The 16,973-nt window shown below is 42.1% G+C and overlaps 1 protein-coding gene across 22 annotated transcripts in view; it reads left to right on the top strand.

The window, feature by feature from the left end:
- Positions 1–14,592, top strand: part of DTNA (dystrobrevin alpha) — a 379,312-nt gene extending 364,720 nt beyond the window's left edge. For 20 of the 22 annotated variants that reach the window (XM_077352480.1, XM_077352472.1, XM_077352474.1 and 17 more), the window contains 5 exons: positions 125–214; positions 1,234–1,402; positions 3,097–3,229; positions 6,367–6,415; positions 10,953–14,592. In XM_077352480.1, the coding sequence (XP_077208595.1) occupies positions 125–214; positions 1,234–1,402; positions 3,097–3,229; positions 6,367–6,384 (410 nt within the window). In that variant the 3' untranslated portion in view covers positions 6,385–6,415; positions 10,953–14,592. Of the gene's footprint in view, positions 1–124; positions 215–1,233; positions 1,403–3,096; positions 3,230–6,366; positions 6,416–10,872 lie in introns of all 22 variants that reach the window. The other 2 variants (XM_077352465.1, XM_077352464.1) reach the window with 2 other exon arrangements.
- The last annotated feature ends 2,381 nt before the right edge of the window (positions 14,593–16,973 follow it).

Genomic DNA, 16,973 nt, shown 5'->3' with positions numbered 1-16,973 from the left:
TTTTTTTATTTGCTATGTGGCTGTCTTCATTATGTTCTAGTCTGTCAGCTTTATATGACATTAAAGAGTTCAAACAAATATACTTTGCCAGAAACAGATGAGTCCTTTGCCTCTCTTCTTTCAGGCGCAAGAAGAAATTTAAGAAATGACTTACTGGTAGCAGCAGATTCTATTACCAATACTATGTCTTCGCTGGTAAAAGAACTCAACTCAGGTCTGATGCTTTAAAAGTGCAATTATGTTATAGTCATTTAACTTGGTTGTTTTTTTAAGTTGATACTGGGGCGGGGAAGCAAGCACTTATGTCTGTATGATGATTTTTAACAATTCAAATAATTAAAAAGTCAAAGGCACTTAAATGCCAACTTAATTACTCCAAGCCAAGTCATGGAAGTACAGCAGGGGGCCATGTGCCTGAGGATGTGCTATGTAAGTTCCCCTCTGATAAATTGTGCAGAAAGATTTGCCAACACACACAGCCTTTGTGGATGAAACAGTTGCACAATTTCCTGCTACTTAGGTAATGTAGGAAGTGGTCCTGAAAAGAGCAGTCCAAAGTTGTATGGGGATTTACCCAAGAATGCAAGGGGACAAGGCAGTGTTTTGACTATGACTTCATGCTAGCCCTGTTAACTACCTGCTTTGCTACTGCGGTTACTAGAGATCTCCCTGGGGGATTAACGTAGTCCCTGTGTGGTTTAGAAGCGGTAGGTGCACTAGATCATTGCACCTAGATCCTCAGCAAATTGGCTTTCTGCAGACACTCTGTTAAATGGCAAGTGTGAACAACAGAGGAATGGAATACTTTAGTTAAAACTGAATACACACCAGGCTGTGTTTATACCCCTTTTAAATGACTGTGTAAACTGAACCAATGCTAGCAATTAAAATAGAAGCATACTGGAATATAGCTAATTGTAGTACCATCATCACTCTTCTCAGCCCTGGATTGACCACTAAGCACAATAAGCACATGCTTAGGGCACTTAGGGAAGGGAAGGGCCCCCTTAATTCTTTCAATGCCACACTCTACTTGAGTTAGTTTTTTTGTGATTGTCCTTATTGCCCATGTTAAACTTTGAACTGCATTTTTTAAATTATTTGGCATGGTGAGCACTTACGGAGTTTTAATGTCTTGTCAGTAAAGCAGTGGAAAGCCTGAGAGGCACCATTGTTGGGCCATGCTTAGGGTATCACTTGGCTTTAATCTGGCCCTGACTCTTCTTCCCACAGAAGCCGGAAGTGAAACAGAGAGTAATGTGGACTCCGAGTTTGGTCGGACCCATTTTGATGACCTTGTTCCATCACCAACTTCTGAAAAGGCTTTCCTTGCACAGATCCATGCCCGGAAGCCAGGATACCTTCACAGCACAGCGGCCACTGGGACCCTCCGCAGTGACATGTGGGTACCCTCTATCTTTTCCCTTCTTCTTACATATTGTTCCCAGTAAAGTTCTGAAGCTAAGTGGAAATGGTTTGTGTACTTGAAAGCTTAAACTGAAATGAAACCAAGAACAGCAAGCTGAATGTAACCCCCTCACACTCACTCACTCACACACACACATACACATACACTTAAAATGGTCAGAGAAACAGTTGTGCAATGTTTTTAACTTGGAAATTTAGCACTGAATATTTACCACAAGAGCAGTAAAAATACAACTTGTTTTCAGTGCAGCCCTCTATACAGGTAGATTAACAGTGCAGTTGCCAGCCTTAAACAGTGAAAAAGAGCATCTCCATTTGATAGGATAGACATAGTCTTACATTTTTATCCTTGGGATGGGAAGACAGTGGTATCTTCTGAAGATTATTGATGAAAAAGTAAAGTTTTACCATGATTTTTTGATGTAAAGTGCATAGAGTTGCTGGTGTGAGCAGAGGACAAGGGCCCCTCTTGCCCTGACAAATTGACTAGGATTGGTACAACCTGAGGTGAAATCACTAAGGGGACTCACATGAACTCTTATACCAAACCAGACCATCAGTCCAAAGTCAGTTATTGTCTAATCAGACTGGCAATAGTTCCCCAGGGTCTCAGGCAAAGCTCCTTTGACTTGACATCCTGCTGACTGAAAGATTTCTGTCAATGGAGCTTAACTTTGTTGTCTCCTCCCCTTCTTGCTGAAACCTAAAATGCCTCTGGGAGACAGTCCATCCCCCCAGAACAGCATGAAGAGGTAATCAGAGGTAAGCTGCAGGAAGGGGAAATCAGTGAAAATTCCTCCTTTCCATCAGTGTACAGCCTCCATGGGATCAAGAACCATTCAATGAATCACACATAACCACAATGACTTTGGGGGGGCATCTTTCTCAGAATGCAACCTCATATGGCAAACTGTTTCTGAAATGAGGAAAATTCCAGAAGCAGTTAAAAATGCGGAATTTGTTTTAATCCTGGCCTTGGGATAGTATTATTGTATTCAGATTTTCTACAGATGGCTCCACTGTTGGAGATTCATTACTTTCACACCACATAAGCTGATGCATTATTTTCTCTTGGTTCTTTCTAGTTCACGTTTGACAATGGCCAGCATGAGCTGGTATGCATTTATCCACACACTGCATTTTCCAAGGAAAGTAGTGATTGCCTTTCCTCAGGACACTTCTTGTGCTGTGAGTTGCGTATCCCAGAGCCAGATAGCATTCATGGGCACAGTTCTTCCTGGACTGTACCACTTCCAACTACAGGTGTTGGAAACTTTGTTTTTGAACAATCCACAGGTTATAAAACATGTTCCCTGCATTTAGTAGCCAGACATGTTCAGAAGAGAGCTAGGCATAAAGACGCATCTCTGAAGGACAGTGCGTTGGACTCCCTTTGACCGTTTACACATTGGAGGTTTCATGCTGGGCTGCAGCCTGGAGTTTTAGTCATGGCAGGTTGCCCCACCTCTTCCTGCACCCACACAGGGGAGCATTTGGCCTGGTGCACCTCATCCGCCCCCGATTTGTGCTCCTGAATGGGAGCTGGGGCAGTGAAGTTCCCAATGCATAAACAGTCTTTCTGTGTAATATGTAGTTCAAAGAAAAAGTATAGTAATGACCTTGCCCCTCACACCTTCCTGGGAGCTATTTATTCATAATTGTCTTTAGGGTTACAGAAGATGGAGACCCCTACGTGAGAGCAGATGATGAGAACTATGAAAACGATTCTGTTCGCCAGCTAGAGAACGAACTCAAGATGGAAGAGTATCTGAAACAAAAGCTGCAGGATGAAGCTTATCAGGTAATGCACTATCTACATTAAATTGAAACCAATGAGGTACCCTGTGGTAGATTCTCTTCTTTTTGGATCGCAACTATATTATGTAGATGCCAGTTTGCAGATAATACTGAAATCCATCTAGTTGTATGTGTAAGCTTGCAGGAAGTCTTATTGATCCGGGGAGGGGGGAGAGGAATTCATTTAGATGAACTCTTCTCCTCCTTTTTCTCATCTCCATGGATTCTAATCCCCATTTCATTACATTTTTAGTTCAGAATAATAATGGTATTGACTAAAATGTATTTCTTCATTTCATTGTTTCATTAGTCAGTATCCAACTATGAATAACTACTAAGGATATGCATGGACATTTCTATTGAGGTCCAGCTTGTTTTGATATTTTAAAATATTTGGATAGTTATATCATGAGTTCTGGGGCTTTCATCGATTTGGTAGTTATTTCAATGGAAAATATATTGGTAACTTCAATCTTTTGTGAAATTCTTGAGGGATTGTATCTTTTCCTCCAAGAGAATCTCCCTCCCAAATTCCAAGTATATATGTTCAAAATGCAAAGAAAGGCACTATACAGTTTCAACTCTATCCCCCTCCCCCATCCAGTCCCACTCTTTGGGGCATTATCAGGCTGGAGCAAGAGGTCAGGTCCTTTTCTCCCATTCCTTGACTGAGTACCTGACAACTTCTTCCTTAGTTTCACCATAGACAGTTTGCCAGCTTCCCTCGCCATGTTTCAGTGTGGTTCTGAGAGCGCATTCTCAACCTCCCTCTTGAGTTTCTGGCACTGCCTCCTGAGAGGCCCTCGCTCTTAAGATGCTTTCCCTGATAGCTGAATTATCTGCCAGCAGAGTTTATGAGCCTGGAGTGCCCTTGGTGAACTCTGTCTATATTTCATTATATATAAGGGCATGGATGGTGGCCCACAAGGTAGAAATCCCTATATTTCATTAATGAAGCCTCCGGATACATCGTTCTTGGCTCTGAACTTTTTCAGAGCAGGGCAAGAGCTCGGGGGGTGCTCATGGACCTTGCCTTGCGATCTGAAAAGCAAGTTGGCCTGGTGTCCAGGATTGCCTTCTGTCAGATGCACCTGATTTGCCTATCTTTCATTACTTACACTTAGCACATCTGGCCGTGCTAACACTTGCATCCATAACCTCATAGCTGGTTTACTGCAATGCACTGTATGTGGGGCTACCCCTGAGGACAACCCAAAAACAACATGTTCCAGACATGTGGCCATGACGTAATATCCTCACTATGCCAGATAAATTAACTATATAATTTGGAGTTGTACAAGCACAATGGCAATCCTATTCTTAGAATGTACTGTCTTGATTGCTTTGTAAGATTGCAGTGCACAATGCAGGTAACTGACACAATGCCCCTGTTGATCCAAATAGTTACATATAACTCTGGACAGCATAGTTTCAGTAGCTGGGAGAGAAACAGGCAAGGTTGTTCCACATACAAGGCTCACTATACTTTACCTTGGATTGAAGCTTATAAAGCTTCAGTATATGTAAGAGAGACTCCTTAAACAGAGAAGATTTATTGCGGACAAGAAGGCAGAAGAACTGGCCTCAGCAGAGAGCACAGCCCGTCAGCTCTTGAAGGGACCACCTGCAGCCTGAAAGCATCCAGCTGTGAGGCAATTCCTCCCCCAACTTCCCAGGAATTAATAAAATGCTGTGGAGACAGGAAGAGAGAAGAAGGTCAAATAGGAAGCTCATACCATGAGTTCCTGAAGAGACCACCAAATGTCTGCTGTTTATGACTTAAGGTATTAAAAGACAAAATCAGAAGCTGCTGAGCTAGCTAAGCAGTGTGGGCATGGAGTAAACATACAAGGTGGTGCCATGTAGTACTGGTAATTTTGTTCTGTTTCTATGGTCTGAGACAGTTGACTGGTCAGATCTTGACTAAAATTTGCCTGTCAGAGCAATTTGATTCCTTTTATACTGCAGAGTGCAATACTTGAGCAAAAGCTCCATTAGAGTCCTCCTTCTTCTGGAACTTGGAGCAAATGGAATTTGTATTGTGTTGAACGAATTAATTTTATTTTAATTTATTTATATTTATTAACCACCACTCCCCATCCCTGTCGGCTTATGGCGGTTTACAATAAATATTTAAAACCCACATAAAATGCACGTCAGTACAGTATAACAGTAAAACAATTATAATACTGGTGGCAGGAAACCAACTATAAATCTCTCCTCTTCCACCCATCCAAACCCTGCAAAATAGGCACCACCAAGCCCCATGGGAGAGGATCTTCTGGCAACGTCCTGACTATGGGGCCTACACCGGGAGGGACCCAATCTTCCTAACCTGGTCTCAACCAAATGCCTGGCAGAAGAGCGCTGTTTTACAGGCCCTGTGGAACTGTGATAGCTCTGTCAGGGCCCTTAGCTATTCTGGGAGTTCATTCCATCAGGTCAGGGCCAGAACCAAAAAGGCCCTGGCCCTAGTTGAGACCAGGCATACTTCCCAGGAACTGGGGACAACGAACCAATTTGAACCCACAGAGCAAAGAGCTCTGCGAGGGACATAAGGAGACAAACGGTCCCTCAGATATGCATGGCCCAGGGCACAGATGGCCTTAAAGATAAGAACCAGAACCTTAAACCTGATCCGGAGGCTAACCAGAAACCAATGCAGCTGCCTCAGCACAGGCTGAATATGGGTAAGATGACCTTGTAAGGATCCTTGCAGCTGCATTTTGCACCAATTGCAATTGCTGGATCAAAGATAGGGTAGGTCCGTGTAAGAGCATGTTACAGAAGTCTAGCCTGGAAGTGACTGTTGGATGGATCACTGTGGCCAAGTGTTCTGGGGACAGGTAGGGTGCTAGTAGTCTCGCTTGGCACAGATGGTAAAATGCCAATTGGACTACTTTTGTGATCTGAGCTTTCCATAGATAGGGAAGCTTCAAAGATGACACCCAAAAAATCTGTTTACTCTCCCACACCTAATCAGTGGCAATCTTCTTATAGCTATTCCTTATATGCAAACTATCCTATTTCTCATATAATATTATTGCATGTCAGCACACATTAACCTCTCTGGTGTACTGCTGAGAGAATGCTGGCTTGACCACTCATATGTTCTGATTTTGCTTTCTTCTGTATTCACAGGTCAGCCTGCAAGGATGAATATCCCATTCTTGTGTCACTCTCCTCTGAAGTAAGTATTATTCTAGGACTGCCGTAGACTATTCATTGAACCAGCAGGCCACTTGGAAAGGGGTGCATATAAAAGACAGCAGCACCTCGATTCCCAGATTAGACTCTTGGCAAACCCAGATATCTGACCTCTCTGTTGCCCTCCTTTGTGCAGCTTAAGACTGGGGTAGTGCATCAGCGAAATGAAGCTTCATCTTTGTGGTTTCTGTGCAGATACACATGGGACTACATTAATGCATGCCAGCCTTGGAGAAAAGCTTCCGGGCTTTCCTAAAGAAGCTTCTAGCTTCTGGACTGCTCCCCCCTCTCCTCTGTCACCAGTTAGCCCTTTTCCCACACAAAGGGTCACTTGACAGAGGCAGGGTGAACAAGCTTCCCCTCAGTTCCTCTTTTGCTGCTGTGAGGAGAAGACATACTTCTACATGCAGCTTTGTTGGGAGTCTATACTGGAAAAAGACGTCCATCCATGGAGCTTTATGAGGATTGCAGTACTAAAGATAGAATGGCTCTGTTTAAAAATGCAGGGAGTGCAGAGCAGAAATGGCTCAGCATGATCATCTTCGTGCTTCCCATGTTTAGGAGATGGCCACAATATGGCCACATAGCAAGCCTGTAGACACCTCACTTCAAAGGCACATGAGGGAAGAGTGGCCAGACTCAAAGCCATGCTATGGCAGAAAGCCCTGAACACCCCATATCATCGGAATGAAAGCTGGCCCCAGGTGGATAAAGACACAAGGTGCCAATTGGTGACTTCGGCACTGATGCTCTCTTTACCAGAGCTACAAGCATATGCCTCCACTCCAAGGTCAGCATTGGAGCTGCTTCCAAAAAAATGCTGAAAAGAGAGCAAAATGGTCACAAAGAGCCAGCCCAATCTGTTCACTGTTGACTTAGGTTAGGTTAGCCTTGGAATCCAAGATCTTTGTCACTGCAGATGTGCTCTCCCATTTGACCTTGTCAATCTTACCTGCACCAACCCCTAATCAAATTGAAATCACGCCAACACTAGGACTCACCTAGTGTCATCAAGACTCAAAGTTGTGCTCGGATCTTAGGACCCCCTTCCCATCAAAAAGTCTGCTTCAGTGCAAGACTCCTTGGAGGATGAGATCTTCAAGGTCCCAAGATAAAAGCCAATCGGATGTGCATTTACAAAATCAGAAGATGTCTCAGCAGACTAACTGGGGTCTGTTTCCATTCATGATTCCACCATAGTGGGCTCAATGGGCATCCATATAAGTCCCATGCCCATGGCAACCTACAAAGGATTCTTTGAGATCCAAGCAAGATTGACAGTTACATTTCCATACAGATGGGGGAATCTCCGCATCATAATGCCTACTTAGAAGAGATGCTCTATCAAATGTCAGAAGTAGACTCAGAGAGCACTTCGATGCCATCTCTGGAGGACATAGTTGCTGACTCAACAGTTCCATCACCTTGGGAAGATTTGAAGCTGTATTTGAGCCAGATGGCAAAAATTCTAGGTCTGGAGGTCAACACATTGGATGCTCAACCTGCTGACCCTATCATTAAGGTACTGTATACTCCTGATTCAAGTCCTGTGACACTACCGTTACTGTAAGGGATCCAAGATATAAACCTGGCCATCTGGTGAATTCAGCCTTGGTGCAAGCAGCATCATAGAAGCTAGAGAACCTTTACAGATACAGACAGGAAGACTGCGACTTTTTATTTCGACACCCTCAGGTGAAGTCCATAGTGTCAGAGGTCCTTCTAGCCAAGAAATGAGCCGGGATTCATTTGTCCCCCCTCGACAAAGACTAAGATGATTAGACCTGCTGGGAAGGAAGATCTACTCCTTTGGAACTATAGAACTGAGGATGGCTAATGTTACAGTGGTCATGGGCCACTATCAAAAGTTATTATGGGAAAACATATCAAAATTTTTGGAATTGTTACCAGCAGATAGACAACGTGTATCTGAACTCCTTATTGCAGGAGGACAAAAATTAAGAAAGCAACAGTTTACTGTTACAAGACATGGAGCAGACTACAATAGCTGATTAATGGTCTCTGGGATTCTGATAAGGAGATATTTGTAGCTGTGCTCCTCAGCCCTCTGGATATGAGAGTGAAGGTAGAGGACTCCATTTGAGGGTCAAGACCTGTTCAGTGATCAAACTGATACAGTTTGGGATGGGATTAGAAAGAACAAATTAACAGCAAAATTTCTGGGTATAACCCAATTAATTCCTGCATTTTAACAAAGGCACAGTATTAGATATTCACAATCAAGGCTTTACGAATGCAGGGATATAGGTACCAATTGCCTCCCTCCTTTCTGGGTGGGTTTGGCCACCTTACATCCAACAGCCTCAGTCAAAGAGGCAGAGTAGATCTTCCATAGACCTCTAGGGATCAGCAACCCAGAAGTGCCCCATCAATCTGACTAGAATCAGAACTTTGGCTCTTGGGCAGGTTGTCCAAGTTCATTATCAGATGGTGCCAGATTACTGTTGATAGTGGGATATTTTATTATCTATAATAAAATCCAGTTATTTTTGGAGTTCAAATCACAGCCTCCAATTAATTGCACTGCAATCCAGTCTGGAAAACCATCTCTTATCTTTACACAGGGAATAGTTTCCCTATTGATCAAAGGAGCAATTTCAAAATGTTCTCCTGGAGGTCCATCAAAGGAACATGTCAGGATGTCCCTGAGAGGCCCAACCTCCTGGGAAGCCTCCCAAGACTCTCTGGACACCAGACAAGAAAGAAACAGAGCTTGGGCGGTCTTGCTAGACTTCCCCGAGGTTCAGCGAGATGGCAAGAAGGTAGGAACCACCACCAACAATGCCAAGGCCAATGCCACAGCTGCCAAGGCAGCAGGACGCAAGATGGGTTTAGAGAGGCCTCCAGGCAACTCTTGCTTTATTTGAACTTCAGGAATTACATGCAAGAGTCTGGTTGCAAGGCTGGAAGACCTGATTTTAATGCTGTCTGTTGAGCTCCCTGATGAGGTAGAGGAAGACTCATTAGAGCCTTCTTTTTCTCTCTCTGGAATAGGCTTTCTAGGCTGTGCCCTAGAGCAAGGGTATGTCAACCTGTAGTCCTCCTTATGTCCATGGACTACAAATCCCATGAGCCCCTGCCAGCAAATGCAAATGCTGACAGGGGCTCATGGGAATTGTAGTCCATTGACATATGGAGGACCACAGGTTGACTACCCACCCCTGCCTTAGAGTTCCTGTCATGCAGTCCTATGTGTGCCTGCACAGAAGGCCACTTGATGAACAGAGGTTACAGGTAAATGCAACTCTGTTTTCCCATTGGTCTGTTTTCCCTGCTGCACAATGTAGCAAATAGCCTCTGTTTTGTTTTGTTTTTTATTTACGTGCCATATTTTTGAAGCATTTATAATTGTTATAGATGATAAAATACAAAAAAAGTTAATGAGATAGTAATCCCATCCACCTTTATAATTTGTTTTCGTTTTTAAAACACTAGTGGCTCACAAAAAATAAAATGAAATTACCGTAGTTATTAATATAAAGTTGTAAAATATTAACAGCATAAAAATTAATGTAAGAGCTTAAAACCAAAGTAAGGACCCCGTTTTGAAATACTCTCTGAAATAAGTAGATCTTCAATTGGCATCATAATGGCTGTACTAAAAGAGCGGAGACCACTTCCTGGGAAAGAAGCATAGGGTTTTTTGGGGGGGGCTTAGAGTTTACGGGGGGGGGGGAGGTTTCAGAGAAAGCCTGTGTGAAAGCCCCCACCAGCCATGCCTCTGCACTTGTAGATGCAGATGAACTTCCTTGACCAATCCCACAATGCAGGCAGTAGATACAGGTGGAGGCTGTCCTTCACATGTTTATTTATTCCATAAATAAGAGCCCGTCCCTATTAAAGATACATCAGGTGCAACACTGTGAAAAGAGGACATTGCTTTTACAAAGTGGCTTGTCTTGGGGGACTGTATAAATATGTTTCTAGAGCATACCAATATATATCAGTACATCTATTGCCATCATGACCAGATCTGTAGGCTTAAATCCAGAGACTGGAACCATTAATACAAATGCTAGGGGTACATTTGTAATATTGGGATCCATTGCTTTAACTTGGAAAAGACCTCAACAGGATAAACAGAAATCCAGTGGCACCTTAAAGACTAGCAAACAGACTAACATAAATCCCACTCTGGAGCTATTAACAGAATAACTGGACATTGACATAAAGCCAAAAAGCTCTGACTGGCTGTGAAATGTCAAATATGCATGCTGTATGTGCAGAGACTGACCCAGTGAACTTATAGAAGCTCTAGTGCACACACCAGGCTTCTGTATAGTGATTTCCACACACTCAAAGGGATACACACCCAGTTGCACACCCTTCCCAGCGAAGCTTATATATACAGGAATGCCATCCATGTTGTGATGCATATGGGGGCATTATGTGATTATTTTAAAATACATTTTGTTACAGTGTGCCCTGATATGCTTTGCACTGTGTCCATGTATATCACAACAGTGAATGTCACCGCAATCCTTCTAAATGTTTCTCAGCAAGCAGGCTGCAGTCAAACAGACAAGACAAAGAGGAGAGCCGTACTCCAGCTGCTGACAGAGAGAGAGCTTGCCTGCCGGCTTCACAGAAGACGCGCAACAACACATGCAGCACCTCTGACATCAGACGAACCAACTCGTTTTGAAGACTGTAGCACATTACTTCTGTTCTACAAGTTGTAGTTTGTAGGTGTTTGTTTTGAAGACAAAGAAGACATTTTATTTAAAGCTAACTTATAGCAGCTACATATTATGTAACATGGCTCATTACTGGTGAAGAACACAGGCTGACAAAAACAAAAGGTTGCTGTTACAATTAACAGCAGTATTAACAAAATACTCAAGCCCTTTGCACATAACGTTGAACCTGTTCAGTTTACAATGACAATATTAATGCTGTTTATAGTAGGCGTTTGATTTCTGAATAGTTTGAGATTTTGGAACACTTTCCTATACACTGTACATTGTTTTTCCACAGCGGAAATTTTAAAAGTTACAATGACACAGTTAACACTGAATGAATATACTCCTGAGTGTATATATTTATAGCCCCAAAGCTAAGTACCTGACTATAGTTGCAATCCGGCACCCCATTCTATGTACTTAAACACCATCTATTTGGATGGGACTAGAGTTCATAACCAGGCGCAGGAAGGCAACCTTAGATTGCAGTTTGTTGTACAGTCTTTCTGCAAAAGGAGAGAGAAAGACTTGTACAAAATGCATTAAGAGTATCTCTATGATTTAGGGCTACTACATAACTTAGGAATGTTTTCTTTTGACGTAATCTAACAAATCAGCCATACAAGTTAGTGTAAATATTTTCTTTCCAAATAGATATCATATACAAAAGGCAACATTCAGATGATATAGAATCTAGTTTTTAAAATCAGCACAGATCTTCTTAAAACTGTGAACTATGTTTTGAAATACGCGTTGCTAAAGCTGTTTATAAACCACAGGTGCCATAAAATCCCTAAACTGACTCACGTTATGTATACTCTTCCATGGTATTGTTTTATTGCTGTTTTAGAGCTTTAGTAAGCATGTGTTCTTTCACTTTTCTCCATTCTCCATATACTGTTTGTTGAGGCCTTCAGCTTTAAATGTACAGGCTTTAAAAGTGCGCTTGCAACTTTTACCTTTCATTTTTGAATGTGCATTGCCTTAGCCAGCCACCAGATGTTCTGCATGCATTCTTGGAAATGTGTAGTGAGACTTTCTTTCAGGCTGAATGGGGATTTAGCTACCTATGAAAAGCACAGGGGAGAAGTGTGTCCATTTATTTAAAAGAGAATTACAAAGGTGTCCCTTTGCGTAACATCCTATTCTAACTAGGATGGGGGAGGACAGAGAAAGAGAGTGGGCTTTTTGGTCTATTGGAGTTATAAAAAGAAAAAAAATGTTGCGAGGTTACTCAGCCATCGCTATACTGGGAAATAGCTAGGAACATATCTCGCCAAATCTCTTTTAGCTAGGAACAAAACAAAGTAATCAAGAAACTGCCAGGGACCCATTAAATTACTTCATTCATAGTGCAAGTATCTGAATTTCAGGCATCTGTACAGTACAAATTCCCCAGTGCAACAGAAGCAGTATAGAAAGCATGCTGTTAAGAACAAATATATTTGTATGGGTATAATTTGTCCAAATGGGAAGTTTACCCTTTCTACTGATTCTACTGGGGAAGAGCACCACACAAAAAAAAGCTTATATGGATTCGGTGGTTACTGCTAATTTTTTACATATATGCACAAAATCATTTGCTACTATTGGCCATCTTTCTCCTTGTGTACGTTTCAACGTTGTCTCCAAGGGGTCAAAATCATGCAACTCAGACAAATGCAGAAAATAAAATATGTTTCCATGGAGACACCTCCCACCACACCTTTGCAATAACTCATCTTTACCGCTGTGATATCTGCCAGCCTGACAAGGTAGGCACTATACATAACCTGTGACAGCTTACCTCTCCTACACCCTTCTCTCAGGAACCGGTTACTCTCTACTAGTGCCTAGCACTCAGCAAATAACACTACAGTTTATTGGCAAATGTTGCTGACAGCTCAGGACTTCAGTCAGGCATTTCCTGAAGAGAGACACAATGGACAACAGCTAATCTGAATGACCAAATCTAGCCACAAAGCTAAATGTGGAGTAATAACCATGTTGCTTTAACACCAACATTTGTTTACATGTCAGCATTGCATCTAGGACCCATGACTTGGTCTAGCCATTGCCAGAGCTGTGTAGCGCTATTACTAAGGGAACATCTCCACCTGATGACTCATGCACCATTCCCTCCAGCCTCATTTTGGCTCTAAATCCCAAGCAGAGCTCTAGGTGGCCTCAAATTCTGGGACTCCCAGATGAAGCACTTTTTAAAATTTGTCTCCTGAAACAAAATATAGATTTACCACGTCATCCAGCTGCAAAACTGGTTATGACTTAGCAAGGCTCATGTTCTTCCCCAATCTCTCTGCTGTGCACGGTGGGGGGAATGGAATGCACCTTTGCTTCCTACCTGCCTGATAAGACCGCCCCACCTCTGAAGCTAGCAAGCCATGCATGAACTTGAATGGGGTTTGAATGGGGCTGTATGCATATAAAAGCATATGCACATGGGTGCAGGTCACATGGTAACTTCCTGGATTTTATCTCAGGTAGCAGTCATGTTTGAACCTGTGCACGTGGAATTTTATGTGCCTGTACCCTATACAAGAACAACACAATATGTGGCTGTTCAGTGAGGACATGGTCGACAGGACGCATGTGGGAGAGAGAGATCAGGGAAGTGCATCCTGAAAATGGTCTGTGTTTTAGCCCACTTAATCCTTGTTTGTTTGTTAAAATGTGTTGGATTGTGGACACTAAAGTTATGAAACTGGTTGAATTGGCCTTTTGTGTGTCTTTATGGCCAACAATTGCAGCCAAAAACTCTTTGTGGATTGTCAGTGGAAAGGTAGTTAAGGGGCAAGAATCAGAATGTGAAGAGGAATAGAGTTCTTGAATGTGGAAAAGAAAGATGGAGAATAGATTCTCTGTACGTAGTAATGTTAACTGAAAACTGCATTAAAAGGTGTGTGGCCTTTGTTGTGATAATATGTATTTTCTTATATGCATGAGGAAAAAAATGTTGCATCATTATTTAGCACAGATGTCTGCCTTTACTTTAATCACCTTCTTCCATCCTTATTAGTTTTTTTAATTGCTGTAGATATATCTTGTAAATACTGCGGCCTCAGGTTGCTACAGTTACATTGGTTCAATTCAGTGCAAGGAGCCTCTAACGACAAGCGCTTCACTGTGTCCAGAGAAGAGAGGGCATTTTTACCTGTGAACCAAAAATGTATGAAGAGTTACATCTTGAAGCTACTGTCTACATTTTTAACTACTGTTATTTCACACCAGTCCTGACAGACACACAATAAAGATTTCACAGTATTCATTGGTATTGTAAACGGAACTATTATTGTATGGGGTTTTTTGTATTGCCGTTAAGTATTGTTTTGTGTGTGTGTGCGTGTGTTCAAGCCTACTGGAGACATGTTATATTTTGAAGTGATTAAACTATTTAATTGTGTGTCTATATTTTGGAATGGAATTATTTCTTCATTAAAAGAAAGATTTTTAAAAGTAATTCATCAGTGCTCTCTTGCTGTCATTTTCACTGATTTAAGGACTCCTTTTCTGGTGTCAATAAAAGTCTTCCTCAGGCTCATTTATTTATTTATTCCAAGTATGAGCCACCTTTCTCATGGAGACTCAAGGCAGATTATTCAAGTCAGATTGGGCCTGAAGGGACCGTCTTCTCCCTTACCCCTGAGACCTACCTAGCACCTACTTTACTTTCTTTAAGACATCTTTTTACCCAGGCTTTTCCTTTTTTGGGGGGGGGAGGGGTATCTTCAGTGGTATATATCTTTTTTTCCTGGCATGACACTCAGAAGTTAAGCAAGTGAAGCAGCATTATGTAGCCCATTAGGCTAAGAACTTTACTTGTTGAATTTGTCAGCCACACAGCTCTTCAAGTTAAAGGCACAACAGTGCCACAAAAAAGGTGGCTACAGTTAGTAAGATTAGCATTAGTAGTACTAGACTCTACTGGCCACAGTTCTAACATTGGATACTCTGTTCCTTTCTTCTGATTAGGCTTGCCAGTCTTCAGGTAAAGTTTAGAGATTAGTAGAATCACTACTAATCTCCAGACTACAGAGATCAGTTCCCTTAGGAAAAATGTCTGCTTCGAAGAATAGACACACTGGCATTCCCTGCTGAGGCCCCTCCCTCCCCAAACCTTACCCTCCCAGGCCCCACCCACAAATCACTAGGAATTTCCCAACCCAGAGTTGGCAATCGTAATCAAGAACAAGAATACTTTGGCCATTCTACTTCTTTAAAACAAAAGAGCAACTGATTTCTCATATGCCACTAATAAACTTGAAACAGTTGATATGAAAGTGCAGGCATGGACCCCAAGTCCCTCCCATTAACACAGCTGTGGGATTCTATCAAGGGGAATGGGAGTCAGCAGCAACAAACTGCCAAGTCTGGAGCAGCAAAAGAGGAGCAGGGAAGAGACTGGAGAGGAATAACATTGAGCAGTCAAAACATTACAGGCCAGTTTGCCCAGCACCTTTCCTAGGAAAATTAGTAGAAACTGCAATCAAATATAGAGGAACAAAGCCTGCTGACAGATAATGAGAATGGCTTCTACAAAGAGAAATCCTGCCTCATAAACCTTTCAGAGTTTTTTGAGAAAACAAATAAACATGTAAATTGTGGTCACCTGGCAGTCATTGTATACTTGAACTTTCCAAAGGCTTTTAACAAGGTTCTTCACCAAAGACTCCTGAGTAAGGTTAACAGTCATGGGGATAAGTGGGTGTGTTTTCTTAAAAACTGGCTACATCACTGGAAGCCGAGAGTAGGAATGTCAGTCATTCTCTTAGTAGAAGGAACAAGGAAGCAAGCAGTGAGGTCTCACAAGAATCAGCATTCAGGTTGGTGCTAACTGATTTGTTCATAAGTGATGTGAAATGGAGGGGGGATGATCTAGGTAATGGTCAAGGTTGCAGACAATACAAAATTATTTAAATCCCAAGACTGATTGTGAATAGCTCCAGGAGGATCTCCACAAATTGTACAAATGGCAACCATGCAGCAGTCAAATGAAGGCAAGTGTAAGGTGATGCATACTGGAACAAAAATGTATATATATGCTAATTGGTCTGAATGTGTTAAGACTAAGTAGGAAAGAGTTAGTTTTTATATCACACTTCTCTCTACTTTAAGGAGTCTCAAAGCACCTTCTCTTCCCTCAACAGTTACCTTGTGTGGTAGGAGGGGCAAGAGAGTTCTGGACCTGGCCCAAAGTCACTCAGTATGCTTCACATGGAAGAATGGGGGATCAAGCCTGGTTCTCTGTCCCTAACCCCTTTACCATGCTGGCTCTCTAAGAAGGAAAAGAGACCCCAGGATTATACTGGATATATCCCAATGAAAATGTCAACCTAATAGGATTATTTTAAAATAAACTCTATGCTAGACTTATTAGGAAACTGATTGAAAACAAAACAGCCATTACACTGGTAGAGATCTGTGATGCAGTCTCATTTGAAATATTGTGTGCAGTTCTGGTCTTGGTATAACAAAAAGGACATTGGATAGCTAAATAAAGTACAGAAGAGGATAACCAAGATGATTAAGGGGTTGGAGCCCTTGGGGGAAAACCTGAAGAGTTCTGGGACCTTTCAGTTTTGAAAAGCAGTTACTAGAGGAGTACTTAGTAGAGGATCATAAAATTATGCAAGGGGTTAAAGAGAGTGGACAGAGAGCCTTTCTCCTTGTCCAAAAATTATAGAACTCAGGGGCAGCCAATTAAGTTGATGGGTAGTAAAGTCAGAGTGGACAAAAGGAAATACTGCTTCTTGACAAGTGATTAACATGTAGAATTTGCCGCCAATCAGAATGTAGTAGTAGCCACAAGCCTAGATGGCTTTGGAAGAGGATTAGACAGAT

Source organism: Paroedura picta, chromosome 9, assembly GCF_049243985.1.
Source record: "Paroedura picta isolate Pp20150507F chromosome 9, Ppicta_v3.0, whole genome shotgun sequence".
NCBI classification, from domain to species: domain Eukaryota; kingdom Metazoa; phylum Chordata; class Lepidosauria; order Squamata; family Gekkonidae; genus Paroedura; species Paroedura picta.
Note: the sequence above shows the minus strand (reverse complement) of the source record. Positions and strands in the feature narration are given on the sequence as shown.